At 44.2% G+C, this 23,385-nt stretch overlaps 1 protein-coding gene across 2 annotated transcripts in view; it reads left to right on the plus strand.

Moving 5' to 3' along the window:
• The window catches only part of glra4a (glycine receptor, alpha 4a), a 73,460-nt gene that overhangs the window by 42,765 nt on the left and 7,310 nt on the right, over positions 1-23,385 (plus strand). For both annotated transcript variants that reach the window (XM_024383200.1, XM_024383201.1), the window contains exons 2-5: positions 14,545-14,678; positions 16,500-16,567; positions 18,142-18,365; positions 19,279-19,361. In XM_024383200.1, the coding sequence (XP_024238968.1) occupies positions 14,545-14,678; positions 16,500-16,567; positions 18,142-18,365; positions 19,279-19,361 (509 nt within the window). The remainder of the gene's footprint in view (positions 1-14,544; positions 14,679-16,499; positions 16,568-18,141; positions 18,366-19,278; positions 19,362-23,385) is intronic.

Consider the following 23,385-nt stretch of genomic DNA (forward strand, 5'->3'; position numbering starts at 1 on the left):
TCTACCTAATCAGTTAGTTAGGCCAGATGTAGCTCTACCCTCGGGCCAGATGTAGCTCTATGGCTCTACTGCATGGTAGCCTAGTGGTTAGAGCATTGGGCTAGTAACCGAAAGGTTGCAAGTTCAAATCTCCGAGCTGACAAGGTACAAAATCTGTTGTTCTGCCCCTGAACAGGCAGTTAACCCACTGTTCCTAGGCCGTCATTGAAAATAAGAATTTGTTCTTAACTGACCTTCCTAGTTAAATAAAGGTAAACAAAAAAAAAACTTAGACCAATGTTGAAAAGAGACAAAGCTGCCATGATAATTAATAATAGAATAATCAGCTGCTGGGTTTTTGCGAGTCGGCACTCAGTGAGACGGTTGAAAGTGACAGCAGATGTAGCAATTAAGAGTTGAAGAAACCCAACGTGATAGAAAGAAAGCTTCTCTCACTTCTAATCGTATAACATCCAGACACCTAGCTGATAGCAGCATTACATTAGAGGGAACAGTCAATATGAATAGTTTGAAGGTTTCAGTGTGAAGAAATATGTAAGTTGCAAGACTGAAACTAGAGGAGTAGATCAGCTAAAACTGGAATGGCGTTATGTGGGTCATCAGACCAGATGTAGCTCTACCCTCAGACCAGATGTAGCTCTACCCTCAGACCAGATGTAGCTCTACCCTCAGACCAGATGTAGCTCTACCCTCAGGCCACATGTAGCTCTACCCTCTGGCCAGATGTAGCTCTACCCTCAGGCCACATGTAGCTCTACCCTCAGGCCAGATGTAGCTCTACCCTCAGGCCAGATGTAGCTCTACCCTCTGGCCAGATGTAGCTCTACCCTCTGGCCAGATGTAGCTCTACCCTCAGGCCAGATGTAGCTCTACCCTCAGGCCAGATGTAGCTCTACCCTCAGGCCACATGTAGCTCTACCCTCTGGCCAGATGTAGCTCTACCCTCTGGCCAGATGTAGCTCTACCCTCAGGCCACATGTAGCTCTACCCTCTGGCCAGATGTAGCTCTACCCTCTGGCCAGATGTAGCTCTACCCTCAGGCCAGATGTAGCTCTACCCTCAGGCCAGATGTAGCTCTACCCTCAGACCAGATGTAGCTCTACCCTCAGACCAGATGTAGCTGGTCTGAGGGTAGAGCGCATGAGTGTCGGAAGCGGCGATTGATTTCTTAGTGGGTTAGCAGCATAGATTAGTTTAAATCATCAATTATACCCCAGGGTTTGCAATCAGACGGCTAAATGTACAATGTTTCCATAAAGCTAATTTAGCAATTTGTTGCGTTGCGCACTAAACAAATGTATATTTAGTCATTTAAAAAATATTTACCATAAACACAGTAGTGAATATTAATAGTTCAGTGATGAGGTGGAGATGGAAGAGAGACCAATAAGAATGGAAAAAAAGGATATGCTATGTTTTTAGAAATGAGACTGTGTAGATTCCAGCCCAGCCACACAACTCGCAAGGTCAATTTATGTCCCGGGACTATTTTTACTCTACTGCCTGCTCCTGTGTCTCTTGTTGCCCTGTACAGCATTTTCCCACCCACTCTATACCGCCATTTCTCAACTGTACTCTGAAAAACAATTGTTGAAGGATGATAATGAATTCTTGGCGCTCCATGAACCAATGATGAGGCAGCGAAGTGGAGTCAAATGTGATCCTGTGTTATGTTCTCTTCCTTCAGACTTCAATGGTAAACAGAAAATACAATTCCTCTTTCTTTAGATAAGTGTCTTGAAAAAAATATATATAGTAGGCCTATTAGAACATTTTGGGATGTTCAACACTTCCTGCAATGTTGATTTACATAACGGGTAGAGCTGAAATTTGTGTCAAATTGAGGAAATGTAAATGCTCTAAAGTTATACATTTAACTTTCTCCCCATGACGGTAACAGCCCAGCAGTGAAACATATTGGAGTCACGTGTCTTACAAAGAGCCTTGGCTGTAAATTGAACCAGGAACTCCCCTATCACCATTTATGACTTTTTTTTCTTTTTCACAACCCAGTCACGACTCAACAAAAACAAGTTTCTCCTCCCAGGTATATTTGTGTATGTCTGACCTCTTCTTTGATCCTTAATTCAGGCACCTTGGTTGGCAAGCGAGGTAGCGGCAATGATCCCTTCCCTTTGCACTGTGTTCCAGTTTGCTGTCTTGTGGGGTTTCGCCCCCTGCTCACAAAGGATACATATGGCCTTTACATCTGACCCATTCCAGTTTCTCACAATTTCTCAGGCAGAGCATTTTCAGATTCAGAAAACATTTTGCAGCAGTCAAAGTACATACAGACACAATACATATTCATATGTAAAACACAACAGAGAAAAGCTACAGATATTGACCGAGTATTTACAAAAAGGTCAGCATGATAGTGCAAAGGTCTTAAAATGTCTGAGTAATGCTGGGCTTGTATTTGCATGTCAAAGTACTTACTGCTTCAAGTGCATATCAGTCCGTCTTGTTCATTTGAAGTATTTTGTCCAGCTGTTGATGCGATCCCTTTTGTTGTGTTCGACTGGGAGTTGCTGAAGTCTGCTACTGTATAGAGCACCATCGCTGTTTGCCGTGGTGCAGTGGCAGTGAAGATGAATGTGCAGGGGTAAATTGCAATGTTCTCCAAATCCCATTCCCCAATGAGGCTATTGATCAATAGCGAAGGGCTTCTGTTACAGGCCATAGAGCGAGAAGGTCCACATGTGTCATTCAGGACAAAAAAATGACATGTTGATATATTACCATATAAAGGTCAGTGGATATGTAACATGAAATAGGGCTCGTCAACGCTCAGTGTACACTAACACTAACTTTTTCCCCAAGGAGTACATGTGCTCCTAAATGAACAAATGTAGGAGCACACAAAGGAATGCAGGAGCACAATATGAAATGTTTAAGTAACAGAGTTTATTAACAAACAATTTATTCCATACATATTTATGCTGTGTATCTGTGTGTGTGTGCGCTCGTGTACTAAGGGACACACATCTGTGCAACAGCACATGCCACCAATCACACATTGACCCAGGCCTACTAGACGCAAAGGAGATCAGTTGTCCAGATGCTTTTGTATGTTGGCCGTCTGGCACGCTTACAGGTCAGAGAGTGGTCCCCGGCAGGAGTGGGATCCAACTCCTCGACAGAAGGCCCCTCCAGGCTGATCCTCATCAGGTCTTCGGTGGTAGAGACCCCAAGGCAGCTTCTTGTCGAATTCTTAATCCGGTTCTGCGCAGAGAAGCCTCGCTCACACTGGGCGGCTGAAATGGGCAGCACCAGCATAAGCTGCACCAACTCCAGTATGTTCTAGGGAAAAGATGATATCTTTCAATTTCATTTAAACTCTTAACATTAACTTATCAAAACCAACCATAGAAGGATGCCATACATAACCACTCGGGACTGTTAGTCTACATTGTAATCGTGCCTGTAGGGGTCCTTTGTCCCACAGGCCACTGTAGGACTTGTCCTTGACATTGTGGCTGCCCAGGATTTTCAGTCCCTGACACTCATAGTTGATTGCAGCCATGTTGCACCCCAATCTGCAGGTTTGAACAGAGCAAGTGAGTTTGCAAATATGCAAACATAACATTGTCTCATATGGCAATGCAGTGTCAAATAAATTCTTACCTCTCTAGAGGCTCCTTGAAATGCCTCGTCAGGTCTGCCACGCCATCATCGCCAAAGGTGAAAAGGCTGGCCTGGTCTTCTGGCCATGTGTCAGGGTTTATCACTCTGAACGTCTCCACTGTGTTCTGGACACCCTCATCCTTCAGCAAACCACCAAACCTGGCTTTGAGATCATCCACCACGCCCATGTTGATGAACGCCTCTATCTGCTGCTTCAGCTGGGGATTGGTGAGGTCTGTGAAGCCTTTCAGATTTCCCTTCAGTTTAATTCAGTTTAATAAATAACACGCATACACACCAACATGCAATGAAATGTCTGACCATTTGTCGGTCTCCCATAAACATTTTTTTTAAAGACTTCTACACTGCATTTCCCTCCTTATCCTCAAATTCTTCTATTGAGCAACAGATACATTGATTTTCACACTGAGAATCTGTCTTAATCATTGATTTATCTTACATCCTAATAAGCTCTCATCCTAACACCTGGAATCTCCTCTCATCACCCTGCTACTGAGCATGCATGGTCTTGATCTTCTCCAGCATGCCTCCTGCCTTTGCCCTAAGCTTGAGTGCTTCCAGTCTGGTCACTGTCTTCCTCAACTGTGACATGGCTTGGGGGAGGATCAGGTCATTCCTTTGCAGGGGGGGCTAAGTGAGAACAGCTCCTCAAACAATGTCTGAGAGAAAATGGCAGAATACAAAAGAGTGCATTCTTTATTTCCCGCTTTATCTGTTAAGTAGTGAGTAAATAAACGGTCACCTGTCAAGTACTTGCACACTGTGCTCGTAAATCATTTTTCCTGTTCGCACATATCTAATTTTAGGGGCAAATGTGAGTGAAATACTCTGTATTTCACTCACTGTAGAGCCCTGTGATGATGATGAAGATGATAGTATATATGCCATTCAGCAGACACTTTTATCCAAAGTGATTTAGTCATGCACGCAAAATTGTCATAAATTGGTGGCCTTTGTCTGAGAGAAAAATTGAAAGCTTGAGTAGATTTAAAGGACAATTTCCAAGCTAGGGGAAATTAAAAATGCATATTCCAACAGGTGGAAGGGCCTGTTTTGTTCCATCTCCCATTATGCTAATAACACAAAACGCATGGCTGTCTAAATGACTCTGATTTCCCGTGATGCGTGCTAAATCCAAGGAACGGCGGGGCCACTATTCCGAATTGATCTGATCACTGGGCTCACTAATAAAAAGCAATTGGCAGCATATGTTTGCAATTCATGCGCTGAATATGGGCTCGGTCTAATTAAAATGAATCTAATTTGGTGAATTCTACACAGAGGCGCTGCCAATTTGCTTCTTGTAAGGCAAAATAATTTCAACAATGCTTAAGTAACATGAGAGAAGAGAAGCCCGCACTCTGCTCTTGCTAGTATCACTGTTCTTTATTAAGCTTTACGAATCGGCCTTAAGGCCTTCGTCTGAGCTTTTGGGAGTTTTATTTTTTATTTCATTTGCACCCTTATGTAGACATTGCTCCATTCAATGCATCGAATGGGGTTGGAGTGAAGGAAAAATGTACGTGTTACCAAATATAACCATGTGTATTTCATAAATATTCTAAAAGTGATTTTTAGACGTGCTTAATATACTTAGTACACACTTTATTCTAACATTTATGAAATTCAATGTTATATTTTGTATAATTTTTCCTCGACTCCAAGAAGAAGAGCAGAGTGAGGTCAAATGTGCCAGTTCCTTTTTTCAATAACCGAGTAAAAGTAACATTGAGTAAAATAGTTTGAGACTTGCATTAAGGTAGGTCAAGAGGCGAGGATGTATTATTTAAGACTGTCCACGCTAACCGTGTCGGCTATAGCTTTAATGTGGTGAAAGAAGAAGTATAGAAGTGTGTTTCATAGACTCCTAGGGGTCCAATGATGCCTGTGGAGAGAAGAGTTGGTGCCCTAAACACTGACCCAGACACCCTTCCCCCCTTCCTCCAGTTTATATATATTTAATACAATGCAGTTCAATGCATTGTATTATTGTTCTACAACTCCTGACTTGTCTGTTCTGTTCTCTTTCACTTTCAGTTGCATCTTCTCATTGTCCCTGCATTGTAGTGAATGTTCACATGATATATTATATAGTGTTGTTAGCTGTCTCTCTTGCTTTACCTCGGCCTTACTGGTTGCCTTACAACTCCTCATGAAGATTATAGCCTCATAAATCCAAGCCTTGAGTTGATGGGAGAAAGAGAAAACAGTGCATTATGTATGGAGGTAGAAGACATGCTACTGTATAAAGCTGTTCAATGGTGCTCCAAATGTCAGAAAACCTTTAGCTAAGTGAGGCAGAAGGCTGGACTGTCTTGGAAGCATTGTAAGATATTTGGCTGCAAAAGCTCACTGGAGATAAACTCCCCAAATTAGCAGAAGGCTCCAGCCCCATATGACTTGCATAGTCAACAGAAGAACAATGACGGTGAACATGGCCACTTCAAACTCAGAACAAGTTGTGGTACCTAAAATAAACTCCCTACGCCCATGAGCAAAATCTTTTACTGTGAGCCTTTAATGACTGACATAAGAAATGAATTAATACTGTCAAATCAAGAATTGATGAAAGCTTGAAAAGCAACAAAGGGAGGCCTCCAAACATGTTTCCAATAGTTACAGGACTGTCAAATGTTGTTGCTGTGCCGACCGTACACTCACTGCTCCTGACAGGGCTGACAGAAGTCGACACAGTGCTTCGTTCTCAAACCAGACTGTCAGCATATTACACTGGGTCGACACAATCAACACAAGATGAAGATACACACACTCGCCTCCCTTAATGAAATGGGAAATATTGGTCCTGTGGTTTTCTGACAAAGTTAAATATCACATTCATTCTGAATTAGTACTATGCAGTTGCATCTTTGATGCTAAACAAAAACTGACATTCAAGACAGGGAGTTGAATACACTTGGCACATGGCATGAATACACTAGTCACATGGCATGAATACACTTGGCACATGGCATGAATACACTAGGTACATGGCATGAATACACTAGTCACATGGCATGAATACACTAGTCACATGGTATGAATACACTTGGCACATGGCATGAATACACTAGGTACATGGCATGAATACACACATGGCATGAATACACTAGGTACATGGCATGAATACACTAGGTACATGGCATGAATACACTAGGTACATGGCATGAATACACACATGGCATGAATCACTAGGTACATGGCATGAATACACTAGGTACATGGCATGAATACACTAGGTACATGGCATGAATACACTAGGTCACATGGCATGAATACACTAGTCACATGGCATGAATACACACATGGCATGAATCACATGGCATGAATACACTAGGCACATGGCATGAATACACTAGTCACATGGCATGAATACACTAGAATACACAGTCACATGGCATGAATACACTAGGCACATGGTATGAATACACTAGTCACATGGCATGAATACACTAGGTACATGGCATGAATACACTAGGTACATGGCATGAATACACTAGGTACATGGCATGAATACACTAGGTACATGGCATGAATACACTAGGTACATGGCATGAATACACTAGGTACATGGCATGAATACACTAGTCACATGGCATGAATACACTAGTCACATGGCATGAATACACTAGTACATGGCATGAATACACTAGTCACATGGCATGAATACACTAGGCACATGGCATGAATACACTTGGCACATGGCATGAATACACTTGGCACATGGCATGAATACACTAGTCACATGGCATGAATACATACACATGGCATGAATACACAGTCACATGGCATGAATACACTAGTCACATCATGAATACACTTGGCATGGCATGAATACACTAGTACATGGCATGAATACACTAGTCACATGGCATGAATACACTAGTCACATGGCATGAATACACTAGTCACATGGCATGAATACACTAGTCACATGACATGAATACACTAGTCACATGGCATGAATACACTAGGTACATGGCATGAATACACTAGTCACATGGCATGAATACACTAGTCACACGGCATGAATACACTAGTCACATGGCATGAATACACTAGTCACATGGCATGAATACACTAGTCACACGGCATGAATACACTAGTCACACGGCATGAATACACTAGTCACATGGCATGAATACACTAGTCACATGGCATGAATACACTAGTCACACGGCATGAACACACTAGTCACACGGCATGAATACACTAGTCACATGGCATGAATACACTAGGCACATGGCATGAATACACTAGTCACATGGCATGAATACACTAGTCACATGGCATGAATACACTAGTCACATGGCATGAATACACTTGGCACATGGCATGAATACACTAGTCACATGGCATGAATACACTAGGCACATGGCATGAATACACTAGTCACATGGCATGAATACACTAGGTACATGGCATGAATACACTAGTCACATGGCATGAATACACTAGGCACATGGCATGAATACACTATTCACATGGTCAGTCACATGGCATGAATACACTAGTCACATGGCATGAATACACTAGGCACATGGCATGAATACACTAGTCACATGGCATGAATACACTAGTCACATGGCATGAATACACTAGTCACATGGCATGAATACACTAGTCACATGGCATGAATACACTATTCACATGGCATGAATACACTAGTCACATGGCATGAATACACTAGTCACATGGCATGAATACACTAGTCACATGGCATGAATACACTAGTCACATGGCATGAAGCCATCTTGAGAAAATGACATTCTCGCTATGCGTTCATTGGTCTCGGTTGTTGCTCGAAGAGAGATGTAAAAAATTGAAACTAACGATTCATGCTAAATTTCTGCATGTAAAATTCAGTGACGAGGATGTTTTACAGGATTTTTTTTCTCACCAAAATGCATTCTGAAAAGCTGTTGAGTTGTTATGCAATTCTCCTGTTGTATTTGGTAACAGCACTGTTCAAGGTTTGCCCAATCCCACAGCTTTGAGGTTTCCAATTGCATTTGATCTATGGCAGAAATATAGATTTTCTTCTTCTCCTCTCCAACGGCAGAGCAGTTACAAGTCACTGTGTCTCTCTTTGTTTATCATTTCAAGAAATATGGCAACAATTTAACCTCTGTTTCAAAACACATTGTTGACCAAATTTAGTTATTTGTCTGAAAGTCAATAATAAACTAACCACATTACAGGAATCTGATACACAGAAAATACAAGCCTTCTGTGAGGAGGGACGGAGAGAGATAAGGAAATCCTAGTTGATAGATATTCTTGGACATGCTCCGATGTGGATACAGAGATCAGACAAGATGTAGAGAAGGCCTGAAAAGGTCATTCAATGTCCCCAACTTGCATCTCAGTGATTTAGGAAGAGACCCTCGTTTTATTTAACAGGCTCCTGCTGCTCTGTCGAGCCATCACCACTGACCTAAAGATGCAAGCAATACAGACTTGATGGAGGCCACAACCTCTGTCAGATAGTTCTACAATTTACATTCAACGTCGGGTCATTTTTTACCCTTGACGACGCAGGACAGTGTAGGCAAGACTCAGATTAGAAATGCGTTAGGGTTGATGGAGAGTTGGTGTACTGTAAAGCCTAAGGGGATGCATAGGAATCCCACAGCTTTCAAGGGCACATGGGTAAAGATTCAAGATTCACATGAAAGAGGGCTGCAGACCATTACAAACAGGACCGAAGAACTGCTGAACTGTTGTGGACTGAAGGAAGCCTATATAATGTTGGGAAGGATCCAAACTCGAGGACCACTCTCTTTTAATTTTTATGTCTTTGAAAGTTAGCTTATTATAATTAGCAGTCAGTATGTACCGGGTGGGTTGGGCGGTCCAAATAAATATATTCTCAGTCCCGAAGTCAAAATTCTAACTGCTTATTAAAGTAACAGCTTTAAAAACAATAACATTTCAATTGTATTTGTCACATGCTTTGTAAACAACAGGTGTAGACTATCAGTGAAATGCTGACTTATGGGAGCTTCCCAAGAATACAGAGAGAGAAAATAGAGAAATAATAGAAAAGTAAATCACGTAATTATAGATTCACAATGAGTACTGATAACTTTTCTTTATACACGGGGTGCCAGCACCGAGGAGACATCTCAAACTGAACTGTCCTCAGTGCTTATTAGTATTACCAGGCACATAATGAGTCACCTAAAGACAGCTCCACGATTCTAGGCTGAAATTCACTCATTCTCTCAAAAGTATGTCTTGCCTAATAGCTTTGTTTCGAGAGCATTGCCTCGCTGATACAGTATATGGGAGGGAAGTAGGTTGGCTTATGCTCTCGGCTCACTCCGTCTTGAGCGAGAATGTGAATTAAAGAAGTTTCCCCAACTCCCCTGAACCCTTTTGCGGCTTAACTGACATGGGCGTCATAAAATGGACACCCTATGGAGATTTGTTCGGTTTTCACGTAATTGTCCTCAGTCACCTTCCTGCCTGCCTGTCACAATCACCCAGAAATCCATGCCAACACCTTCGCAATTGTATTTAAGGAGACCAGTTTCTCATGTGTCAATATTTCTTGAAGTCTGAAGAGAACTGTCACAGCTATTTAGTTTTTTAACGCTCGAGGCGAGATCGAGTCGCAAATTTGCAGCTCAGAGGAAATCGCTATTTCAAACTTGTCAAGAAAATCAGATTGCTTTTGTCTTTGGAAATTTAATTTGGAGCTTGGTCTCACAGCAGATAGAAATTAAACATATATTTACTGGATAGAATTCTATTCAGGTTACCAATACAACGTTGTGTGTGTGTGTGTGTGTGTGTGTGTGTGTGTGTGTGTGTGTGTCTCTGTGGCCATAACCGAGAGTAAAAGAGATGGAAGGTGCATCAATGCAGTAGCATCAACTGTAAACTTCATTCAACAGCAGATGAACCAAAGACTAGGGGGAATTCAGGAACGTTCCCGCAGTAAGAGAGACTGAGATGTAGCTCAGTAGAATCCTCAGGGGTATATAGTTGATGATTGATTTTCAATGGAGGGTGGAGAAAGTGAACTTTAGTCAGACATCCAAGGAGACCCCAAATCAGAGGTTTAGCTCTCATCTGTCATTAAAAATGCATGTTTTTTTGTGCAGGCATCATCTTATTAAACACATCACAGCAACGTTTGAGTGAGGGATTTGTGATACTATTCAAGGCTTTTAAACCATTTTATTTCCTGTTTAAATTTAGTCATCAGAAACACCAGAGCATCCCAATCATGTAAAAAAAAAAATGACAATCATATCTATGTAGCTAAGTTTGCTACCCGGTTTCATCAGATTTGGGGGCTCTTCCAGGATTGAATGGAGTCAGTGTTGTGGCTTTTCGAGGTGTTTGCCTGTGTAGCTGGCCAACGCATGTTGGGTTTCATTATTTTTCTCATACGCAACTCTATACACATCAAATGCGCCAGTGCTTCTGAAATGGAGGTGGTGGTTTGTTGAACCATGATATTTGGATATGTAACCTTGCCTGAGACCTGAACTTGTGTGCTAGTTTCTCAAGAAAATGCCTTGGCTTTAGCTCATTAGGCTAACACAGTCTTGGCACGTAGGAGACCGGGGTTCGAACAAGAGTGTATGGGACTCAGCAGATGAGTACAGTTCAGAAACCTTGTGATCTGTCTGGAACCTTCACCACCCAGGCTACACAGGGCACCAGGCTACACAGGGCACCAGGCTACACAGGGCACCAGGCTACACAGGGCACCAGGCTACACTGGGCACCAGGTTACACTGGGCAGATGGCACACAGGGAGCCCCTTCACAGCCCAGGTTACACATTGCACCAGGTTATACTGGGCACCAGGTTACACTGGGCACCAGATCACACAGAGACCCTCTTCACAGCCCAGGTTACACAGGGCACCAGGTTACACAGAGCAGAGAGGGAGCCTCTTCATAGCCCAGGTTACACAGGGCACCAGGTTACACAGAGCAGACAGGGAGCCTCTTCATAGCCCAGGTTACACTGGGCACCAGGTTACACAGAGCAGACAGGGAGCCTCTTCACAGCCCAGGTTACACAGGGCACCAGGTTACACAGAGCAGACAGGGAGCCTCTTCACAGCCCAGGTTACACAGGGCACCAGGTTACACAGAGCAGACAGGGAGCCTCTTCATAGCCCAGGTTACACAGGGCACCAGGTTACACAGAGCAGAGAGGGAGCCTCTTCACAGCCCAGGTTACACTGGGCACCAGGTTACACAGAGCAGAGAGGGAGCCTCTTCATAGCCCAGGTTACACTGGGAACCAGGTTACACAGAGCAGAGAGGGAGCCTCTTCATAGCCCAGGTTACACAGGGCACCAGGTTACACAGAGCAGAGAGGGAGCCTCTTCACAGCCCAGGTTACACAGGGCACCAGGTTACACAGAGCAGACAGGGAGCCTCTTCATAGCCCAGGTTACACAGGGCACCAGGTTACACAGAGCAGAGAGGGAGCCTCTTCATAGCCCAGGTTACACAGGGCACCAGGTTACACAGAGCAGAGAGGGAGCCTCTTCACAGCCCAGGTTACACTGGGCACCAGGTTACACAGAGCAGACAGGGAGCCTCTTCATAGCCCAGGTTACACTGGGCACCAGGTTACACTGGGCACCAGGTTACACTGGGCACCAGGTTACACTGGGCACCAGGTTACACAGAGCAGAGAGGGAGCCACTTCACAGCCCAGGTTACACAGCACACCAGGTTACACAGAGCAGAGAGGGAGCCACTTCACAGCCCAGGTTACACAGGGCAGACAGGGAGCCTCTTCACAGCCCAGGTTACACTGGGCACCAGGTTACACAGAGCAGAGAGGGAGCCTCTTCATAGCCCAGGTTACACTGGGCACCAGGTTACACAGAGCAGACAGGGAGCCTCTTCATAGCCCAGGTTACACTGGGCACCAGGTTACACTGGGCACCAGGTTACACAGGGCACCAGGTTACACTGGGCACCAGGTTACACAGAGCAGAGAGGGAGCCACTTCACAGCCCAGGTTACACAGCACACCAGGTTACACAGAGCAGAGAGGGAGCCTCTTCATAGCCCAGGTTACACAGAGCAGACAGGGAGCCTCTTCATAGCCCAGGTTACACTGGGCACCAGGTTACACTGGGCACCAGGTTACACTGGGAACCAGGTTACACAGAGCAGAGAGGGAGCCACTTCACAGCCCAGGTTACACAGAGCAGACAGGGAGCCTCTTCATAGCCCAGGTTACACTGGGCACCAGGTTACACTGGGCACCAGGTTACACTGGGCACCAGGTTACACAGGGCACCAGGTTACACAGAGCAGAGAGGGAGCCTCTTCACAGCCCAGGTTACACTGGGAACCAGGTTACACAGGGCAGAGAGGGAGCCTCTTCATAGCCCAGGTTACACTGGGAACCAGGTTACACTGGGAACCAGGTTACACAGGGCAGAGAGGGAGCCTCTTCATAGCCCAGGTTACACAGAGCAGAGAGGGAGCCTCTTCATAGCCCAGGTTACACTGGGAACCAGGTTACACAGAGCAGAGAGGGAGCCACTTCACAGCCCAGGTTACACTGGGAACCAGGTTACACAGAGCAGAGAGGGAGCCTCTTCATAGCCCAGGTTACACTGGGAACCAGGTTACTGGGAACCAGAGCAGAGAGGGAGCCACTTCAGGTTACAGCCCAGGTTACACTGGGAACCAGGTTACACAGAGCAGACAGGGAGCCTCTTCATAGCCCAGGTTACACTGGGCACCAGGTTACACTGGGCACCAGGTTACACTGGGCACCAGGTTACACAGGGCACCAGGTTACACAGAGCAGAGAGGGAGCCTCTTCACAGCCCAGGTTACACTGGGCACCAGGTTACACTGGGCACCAGGTTACACTGGGCACCAGGTTACACAGAGCAGAGAGGGAGCCACTTCACAGCCCAGGTTACACAGAGCACCAGGTTACACAGGGCACCAGGTTACACAGGGCACCAGGTTACACAGAGCAGAGAGGGAGCCACTTCACAGCCCAGGTTACACAGGGCACCAGGTTACACAGAGCAGACAGGGAGCCTCTTCACAGCCCAGGTTACACAGGGCACCAGGTTACACAGAGCAGACAGGGAGCCTCTTCACAGCCCAGGTTACACAGGGCAGACAGCACACAGGGAGCCTGGGGGAGGGGCCTGGGGTGGGATAGCCTTCCATAGTTCACAAGAGGGAGCCAGGATCGTGACTGATCCGCTAACAATTGCATCAAAAGCATCGTGCAAAATCAGCGGCATGCCAGCCAGGAGAGATCCATCACAGGTTACACAGGGCACCAGGTTACACAGAGCAGAGAGGGAGCCTCTTCACAGCCCAGGTTGCACAGCGCACCAGGTTACACATCGTGACTGATCCGCTAACAATTGCATCAAAAGCATCGTGCAAAATCAGCGGCATGCCAGCCAGGAGAGATCCATCACACAAGCCAGGGCCCTTGGGCTCCGGAACTGCTCTCTCCCCCTCTCTCTCTATCGCTCTCTTTCTCTCCTTGGCCTGTTGGGCCTGTCAGTGGCAGACTGAGCCATGCTGGAGCTGGAATCAAAGCCTTCCTCCCCTGGTGTGACATTCACAGCATTTCAATTGAGCCATCAATCTGTCAAGCCCCACTGCTGCTAAGCCAGGCTGGATTACACACTGAAAGGGGGAGTGCAGGGGTTGGATGTGGATGTACCTTTCCCCTTTCGCCACCTCACTGTAGTTAGGGTCTATTGAACACTATGTACTGAACATCATGTGACAAACGATGGGTTTTCGGAGGCGGCCGTGTAAAAGTTTATTTTCTCTCATTATGTATTCCACTGATGCCAATTTGAAGTTTCTCTAACTCTTGCTTCTCTCTCCCCCTCTTTATGTGTTTGTTTTTGTTCTTCCTCAGACCGGGCTCCTGTAAGGAGGAGATAAAGTCCTCTAGTAGGACAGTCCCCTCCTCGCAGTCCCCGTCTGACTTCCTGGACAAGCTCATGGGGAAAAGGTCTGGCTATGACGCCCGCATCAGACCCAACTTCAAAGGTACCTTAAGTATTTTCAGAAGTGGGCCACAGCTCCCATAAAAAAACACTGAAACTTCACAGAATGAATGCAAGCGGACAGCCACTGTTTTTAATAAAACGCCAAATAGGACTTGCCTGTAGAAGTATATAGGAAGCATAGAACTGCTTAAAGTTTGAATTCTATCCATAAATGTACCCAGATTTCTATTATATGAAAACATTTTGATTACTGAATGCTATAATGTCATTATTTTGTTAGATACTTCTCCCTAATAGCTGTAATCATATTTTTTCGACGCCATTTTAGCTGTCACGCTAGCTGCTCGGCCAGAAATATTCACAAATCACGGGAATCCGTTGTGCTGTGCAGACACTGTCTCCCTCTGAGGCACATGTTGCTAGGCAACGCCCTGCACTTGCCTGGGCAGGCCTGCTCCCTCCATGGCTAAAGCCAGTGTAAGAAACGTGCTAACAAACGTTTGTGCTATGAAACTAAATACAACTTCTTTGCTAGATTCATGATGGTGTTTGACAAAGCAAGGAAAGTGAACTCATTTGTCCATGCTAACGTTCAATCAAACCGTAACTGAATGCCTCATTGCCGGTCTGCCTACTTTCCATAGCAAACCATTTCATGAACGGGGTGGTGTAAATCAAATTTGTCACATACACATGGTTAGCAGATGTTAATGCGAGTGTAGCGAAATGCTTGTGCTTCTACTTCCGACAGTGCAGTAATATCTAGAAAGTAATCTAACAATTCCACAACAACTACCTAATACACACAAATCTAAAGTGGTGAATGAGAATATGTACATATAAATATATGGACGAGCGATGGCCGAGCGGCATAGGCAAGGTGCAGTAGATGGTAGAAAATACAGTATTTACATATGATATGAGTAATGTAAGATGTGTAAACATTATTCAAGTGGAATTATTTAAAGTAGCATGACTAGTGATCCATTTATTAAAGTGGCCAGTGATTGGGTCTCAGTGTAGGCAGCAGCCTCTCTGAGTTAGTGATTGTTGTTTAGCAGTCTGATGGCCTTGAGATAGAAGCTGTTTTTCAGTCTCTTGGTCCTAGCTTTGATTCACCTGTACTGACCTTGTCTTCAGGATGGTAGCGGTGTGAACAAGCAGTGACTTCGATGGTTATTGTCCTTGATGATCTTTTTGGCCTTCCTGTGACATTGGATGCTGGAGGTGTGCTGTAGGTGTCCAGTGATGCGTTGTGCAGACCGCACCAAGGCTCTTGAGCCTTGCGTGCAGTTGCCGTACCAGGCTGTGTTACAGCCCGACAGGATGCTCTCGATTGTGCATCTGTAAAAGTTTGTCAGGGTTTTGGGTGACAAGACAAATTTCTTCAGCCTCCTGAGGTTGAAGAGGCGCTGTTGCGCCTTCTTCACCACACTGTCTGTGTGGGTGGACCATTTCAGTTTGTCTGTGACGTGTACGCCTAGGAACTTAAAACTTTCCACCTTCTCCAATGCTGTCCCTTCGATGTGGATTGAGGGGTGCTCACTCTGCTGTTTCCTGAAGTCCCCAGGATGTGGGGACAACAGATTGGGATAGGGAGCGATTGAATTGTCCGTAAACACACCAACCAGCTGGTACACCAGTGTACATAATAAACTGGCCACTGAGTGGCTATTTCATACTTGCTCCACATCAGAGAGTTAACAGCAAGACACTCACCACTTCCTGTACATACAATAACCCTCAGTGTCATTCAAAGATTTCAAAATGATCTCTCACAAACTTTTACACAGCAGGTCAAACAGTTGAAAGGACTCTTCCATATAAGGAGTGATGGATTGTCTTTTTATCATTTCTTCAGGTCCGCCTGTGAATGTCACCTGCAATATTTTCATCAACAGCTTTGGGTCCATCACGGAAACTACTATGGTGAGTCAACTGACCAACTTGAATTTCCACAGTGAATTAACATCCTGGAATAAGAAACTGTTTTAAGCTAATAATTGAATGTGTTGCTGACTGCTGCAATCTTGAACGGGTCTCAGAGAGACAAACCTGTATAAAGAAAGGTGAAATAAAAAATGTAAATGAATATGCACTTTATACAAAATACCATAATTATCCAGGTAGCATGATAACCCTAAGGCAGTCTCATTGCTTTGTAATCATGAATGACCGTGATAAGGAGCATATTTGAGCAGGTATACACTAGCTAAATCCCTGAATTGAAGAAAGAGAAATCTAAATGATCTCCTCCAGCTTATACAATACCCTGTTAATTCCTACCCTTTGGCCTGCTCAGTATTGGATCAATTCCCTCACCTCTCTCCCTTTATTTCCTGGAGCCTATCAGAGCAACCTTCAGAGACCAGTGGGTCAGTGATGTTCTGATAATGAACTGTCCACTCTGCAATTAAAATGAAAAATTGGAGGGAAAAAAGAGTGAAATGGGAAGAAGTGCGAAAGAATCTCTCCCTGTAAGCCTGTCCAATACAAGAGGGAAAGTGCTTGGTCAGTAGATTGTAGTTGTTAAAGGCTCTTTTGGCACAGAGGGCTGGACCCCAGGTTAGGTCAGTGTGGACAGAGGACACTAGTGATGTCACTGGACGATGTGGTAAAGGCCTAGTGTTTATTGTGATAAATGTGTTGTGCTGCCCTTAGTTTATTTGTGGTACCTCATGGGAACAGAGACAGACCGTTATGAACTGCCGGAGGAGACAGACACAGCTGAGTCTTTCAATACCATGAGCATTAACTTAAATGATTCACTTGAATAACTCCTGTGACTAAATGAGGACGTGAACTTTTTGTGGAATTAACCAAATTTCAAAGTAGTTATTCATTGATTTTGCTTCCCACAAAGCATATTTTTGTCATTTCAACAGGCACTGAACAGAACTTAGATTAACCCAGAATCTGGTACTTCATTCTGCACTAAGTATTCTAGGTTATTGTCTGTGATTTCCCCCTTTACAAATGGACAAAATGTTAATTACTCCTGCATGACTCCTAATTCCTTCAGCGTAACCCTAAACTACATAGATTCACACTACTTTCTACTTTCTATAAATACACCCTACTTTTCAAAGAACTAATTAAAATGTTGCATTGTCTTGGCTATAATTAACAACAGTAAAGGTTATTCATTGAATCAGACTTCCTACTTTACATCAGAGACAGACGATCATGAACCGAACAAGCTAATTGAAGAATTGAAACCTGGCAATGGTATCACTTCATTAATTGCCTCCTATAGTGTGTGACAAGGTATGACACACTGTCTCAAACTACTATGTCTCAATCTCGATTCATCTTCCACAATTCCTGACGTCCTACCTCCTCGCCTCCTTCTCAACCGCATTCCAGGAGAAGTTCCAAATCCATCCCCTCTGACCTTTTTTCCAGTGTATTTTTGAGGAGGTGGCGAAGAAAGAGAATGCGAGGAATCTAGGAAAGATTCATTGAGAAAGAGACGATTACTAAATGTATTGGTCAATCCACAGGACTACAGGCTCAATGTGTTCCTACGGCAAAAGTGGAACGATCCCCGCTTGGCTTACCAGGAGTACCCAGACGACTCCTTGGACCTGGATCCTTCCATGTTGGACTCCATCTGGAAGCCTGACCTTTTCTTCGCTAACGAGAAGGGGGCTAACTTTCATGAGGTCACCACTGACAACAAACTGCTGCGGATCTTCCAAGATGGGAGTGTACTGTATAGCATCAGGTGAGCAGAAACAATTCTGTCTGTGGCCACAGGGGGAGCAAGTGAGTTATTCAAGATGCTTCTGTCTGTGGCCACAGGGGGACCGAGTGAGTTATTCATCACATTAACTTTGATACCAATATATTAGTCCCACAATCAAAACCAAACACTGCTGTGAGTTGATCTATCACTCCTTCATCAACATTCATGACCCCATGAAAGGAATTGAAAAACATGCAGTTAGGCATACCATATTGGTTACAATGGCAGATTTATTCGCTAACAATCACACAGTAGTCCAAAAGGCATTTTAGTAGCTACCTCTCTGAAACCGAGGACACAAAGAAACTTCGGAGGCTCATTCGTCAGTGTATTTGTGGGGGATATTTTTGAGCCTGGAATTTCACGTCATCGCAGCACGATAGCGATGGGGCTCCTGCTGCGAGCAGCATAGCGCTGGTGCCTCTCGTCTGTCCTCTGGGCAATGCATTACAGCAGGTAATTACACGGCTTCTCTTAACTCAAACTCCTTAATAGTTACTTCTCTTCCCCGCGGCTCCTTGAAGGCTCAATGCATCAGCGCCTCAATAAATATAGGGAAGGATGTGTCTACCAATTAGTTTGCTATTGTAACCAAATGGCGTTGTAACTCACGGCATCCTTTGCAATTTGCCTTTTTTGATAACGCTCACAATTCATGCCATAATGTATAGTACAGAGTTCATCTTGGGATAGGTCGTAAAACTGTCCACCGTCGAAGCATTAGGTGAGTTTTAATCAAATGTCTGCCCTGTGAAGCACCTTTGGTGACCTTTGCAGCTGTCCTCCTTGCCTCTGTCTTCATTTCTCTCTGTATGTTATAATTCTCTTCTTTTACGCTCTCCTTTGCCCTTTACCTTTAACCTAAAGCTGCCCTTCTCTCTTTCTATCTCAGGCTGACTCTCATCCTGTCCTGCCCTATGGACTTAAAGAATTTCCCCATGGATATTCAGACCTGTACCATGCAGCTTGAAAGCTGTGAGTCTCCCTCTATCTCCTTCCTCTTCCTCGTTTTCATCTCCTCCTCCTCCCCTTTTCACACTGGCTATTAGCTTATAGATGGAGCAATTTTAGTTGTGAAAATCTTAATCTTATCATCACAAAGAGGTGACATTGATTGAGGTTCTATTCAATGCCTGAATGTGACCGGCTAGGTTTTGAGTTGCTGCTTTTATCAAACATCCTCTGATGACGGTTACGCATGCATAAAATAAAAGATGGACTTTCTGACACTGGCTTGTGTAGTGCAATAACAAATGACACACTTTTTATTTTACTAGGCAAGTCAGTTAAGAACAAGTTCTTATTTTCAATGATGGCCTAGGAACAGGTTAACTGCAGGTTAACGGCAGAACAACGAATTTTACCTTGTCGGCTCAAGGATTCGATCTTGCAACCTTTCGGTTACAAGTCCAACGCTCTAACCACTAGGCTACCTGCCACCCCTTTGACAGTGATATCCTTTAAGGGTAATGAAATTAATGTGCAGTGTATCAAACGTAGGAATCTCTTCATAAAAAAATATAAATAGAACAAAGTCAGTGGATAAATCCTGGATATAGCATGTCCTTCCTTATTACCTAGAGAAAAGGTCAAGAAAAAAAGTCCATTCGCTACCCCCTTGCCCCCAGCACTGATGGCATCTTCCCCCCCACAAATCTAATTTCCAGGATATCAATAATGAAACCTTCATTTTATGTTCCCTTTTATTATATGACCCACCCCTGGCGCCCTCCTCAAGGCCAGACAAAATAACTTAAGTCTAGTTAATATTCCTATTGCTTTGCCCCTCTGTTTCAATTGGAAGAGTTCTACTAGTTTAAGAACTTGCTTGGAGCAAAAACACAGACTATACCAAACATTAGGAACACCTTCCTAATATTGAGTTGCACCTCCCCCTTTTGCCCTCAGAACAGCCTTTAGGGTGTACCACAGTATGAGTCATAATACCCATACAACCTAGTGGTCAAACAGGGAAATGGTTCCAATCGTTTTTCCATTGCAACCATTTCCCTGTTTGACCACTAGGTTTTATGGCTATTATGAAACCTCCACTGTTGGGTTCTATATGTCGGGGTATGGACACTACTAGGTGTGCATGCCGGATGCTGGCCCGTGTTGACTCCAATGCTTCCCACGGTTGTATCAAGTTGGCTGGATGTCCTTTGGGTGGTGGACCATTCTTGATACACATGGGAAACTGTTGAGTGTGGAAGAACCCAGCAGCATCGTAGTTCTTGACACAAACCGTTGTGCCTGGCACCTACTACCGTACCCTGTTCAAAGCCACTTAAATCTTTTGTCTTGCCCTTTCACCTTCTGAATTGCACACATACACAGTCCGTGTCTCAATTGTCTCAAGGCTTAAAAATCCTTCTTTAACCTGTCTCCTCCCCTTCATCTATACTGATTGAAGTGGATTTAACAAGTGACAACAATAAGGGATCATAGCCTTCACCTGGATTCACTTGGCCAGTCTTTTGTATACTCAGTGTATTTCAATGCCAAATATGATAAAGATGAATAAATATATTTGTGGGAATCAATATGCAGATGCATATACAGATGTAGGATCTTAATTTTACCTATATTGTCACAGCAAAATAATCCTGCAGCAATAGGATTTGAAAGTTTAGTTCATAATGTTGCTTGATTGTGGATAGGCTATTAGTTGGCCACAATCAGGCTACATGAAAAGTGCTAAACTGTTAATATAACCATGTTGGTTTTCTGTGAATTTATGCAAATTATGAAGCTCATCTGCATTTCCTGTGGTGCAGGAAAATGCTCAGCAACAAAAGAATGATCAAATTAAATCCTACTTCTGTGAGGTTCACTATTCTCAGCATTGCCCTACAGAGTAACCCTATACCACTGTCGTCGTCGTCCCCTCCGTTGTCTGCAGTTAAACCCTCCTAAAGTGTGGAGATCAAGTGAGGAGAGATCTTGTCCAACAGCGGAGAACGTGCCAGCCAGCAGGTTTACTACCTGACAGGGCCATTACAGGAGTCCTAATCCTTTCTGATTAAAGGAAGCCCTCCTCTCCGTGGCTCTAAAGGGGCCGGCCAGCTCTGTTTTGACAAGTGTTACTACACCGCCCAAGGGTGTGATCACCTTGTCTGCCCGGGAGGACAGGGACGAGGACACAGTTGCAGGTTTAACTGCCACGCGACGTGCCAACTGCCAACGCTGCCACATTGAGAGAGAGTGAGGAGGGAAGGGAGGGGGAGGGAAAGAGGTCTGAGGATTCCAGTGCTGTTTGTTAGCTGTAATCTTGATGCCTTGAGCTCTAGTAAACATTTACATTTTTAATGTTTGCCTTATTCTGACAGATCATGTAGCTATTTCATATTTCAAACAATCTTTTAAACCAGGATGTGTTCTTGTGACCCAATTTGGTATCATTAAGCTAGTAAGTAAATGGATAAAGTGTAAATCCACAGGACAGAGTTAGACTGGACTAATTCAGAGCACCATCTAAATGTGTTTTTTACAGGGACAAGGCCCATAAACATCAAAAAGAGACCAGACCACATCAATACGAAACCATATTCTCTGCTAGGTAACCTTGTCAAACACATCCAGACAGTCCAGAGAACATTTCATCACCATTATGAAAACCTTGATATTCTCCTTGCTCGTTAATGAAGGTTGTGTGAATGACTCAGAACTCAACAGGGGAGAAATACGTGTGTTTTAGTGGTGGCGTTGTTTTCAGTCTGCTGGTAAGGATCGGGGGATAATATCTTCAATAATTGATGTCTTTGTTACTCAGGCCCCAAGGGGCCCCAGATGGACATCAGTAGTATTATTCAGATGTGTAAAGTCTTCCACGGTAGCCTCAGCTTACTGTCCTTTGTCTGAGGCTAGGCACTTCTAATCAACTCCTGTATACTGTGCTCTAATGGGCGGCAGAGGGTGGGGTGTGTGTGTGCAAAGCAATTACAGTCTCGTCTTGAGTGGTTATGTACGGGTGCTTGGTGGAGTGTGATGTATGTTTGCTTACACTGTAACCTCGCCAAACTGACAGGCTTTGTGGGTCTTCAGCGGCGCAAACACGTGTAAGCAAATGCAAGGGCAACCCTGCATCCATTAAGCCATTAGCTCCCGCTGTCGGGGAGGCATGCACCTCACGTTCACCCTTCGCATTCAACCTTCAAGCAACCGGTCTGCCACTTTGGAAGCTGTGGCGTATGACCTTTATCATGACAAACAGGCGGGGAGTGAGATGTGAACAGAATGGCAGCTGGACTGAGGGACATCACCCTGTATATCCCACACCTCTCCCTCTCCCACCCTAACTCTTTACACCCTGGTCTATCTCTGTCCAACCCTCCATCTCTCCCTTTCTCAACTCTATCCCTCTCTCCATATGTCTATCATTTAAGCTTGGGCGGTATACCGTATACCAGGTTATTTGTAAATGGCCACGGGATGGTTTTTCAATACCATTTGAAACTTTTCAATACAAATACCTGCAGTCAACTTGTGCAATGCGTTAGGAGATAAAGCAGGTTATTACATATTATTTTACATTATGAAGCTTATAGTTCCCCAGAACAGCCAGTCACGTGTAAATAGCACAAAGGGAGAAGTTTCATATTGAATGTTTTTGGTTTCAATCGAGTGATAAGGGACGTGCAGCTATAGATTTCCGTCTGAAATACGTTAGTGCAACACATTCGGCAGAAAATTGGTTAATTTTCATGAACAGAAGTGGAACGCTATTCAGCTGATGCATGGCCATCCTATTTCTAATGTTTATCATGGTTTCTTGAAGTTCATCTTGAATTTTACCAGAGAAAATTAGGTTGGCTATACCAAGAAAAGTACCAGAGAAAAGTAGCTACACATCAGTCAAAGCACTGTCTGCTGATAGAATGCCCATTCTTGAATTCTCATGAGTGGAGAGGTGCAACTGAAGCACAAAATGTGTGTGATGCCCAGCAGAAATGACAAAAATAAGCATTTTAGATCTGCCTTTACAAAACGCAGAATAAGA

This window comes from Oncorhynchus tshawytscha, linkage group LG21 (assembly GCF_018296145.1).
Source record: "Oncorhynchus tshawytscha isolate Ot180627B linkage group LG21, Otsh_v2.0, whole genome shotgun sequence".
NCBI lineage: Eukaryota > Metazoa > Chordata > Actinopteri > Salmoniformes > Salmonidae > Oncorhynchus > Oncorhynchus tshawytscha.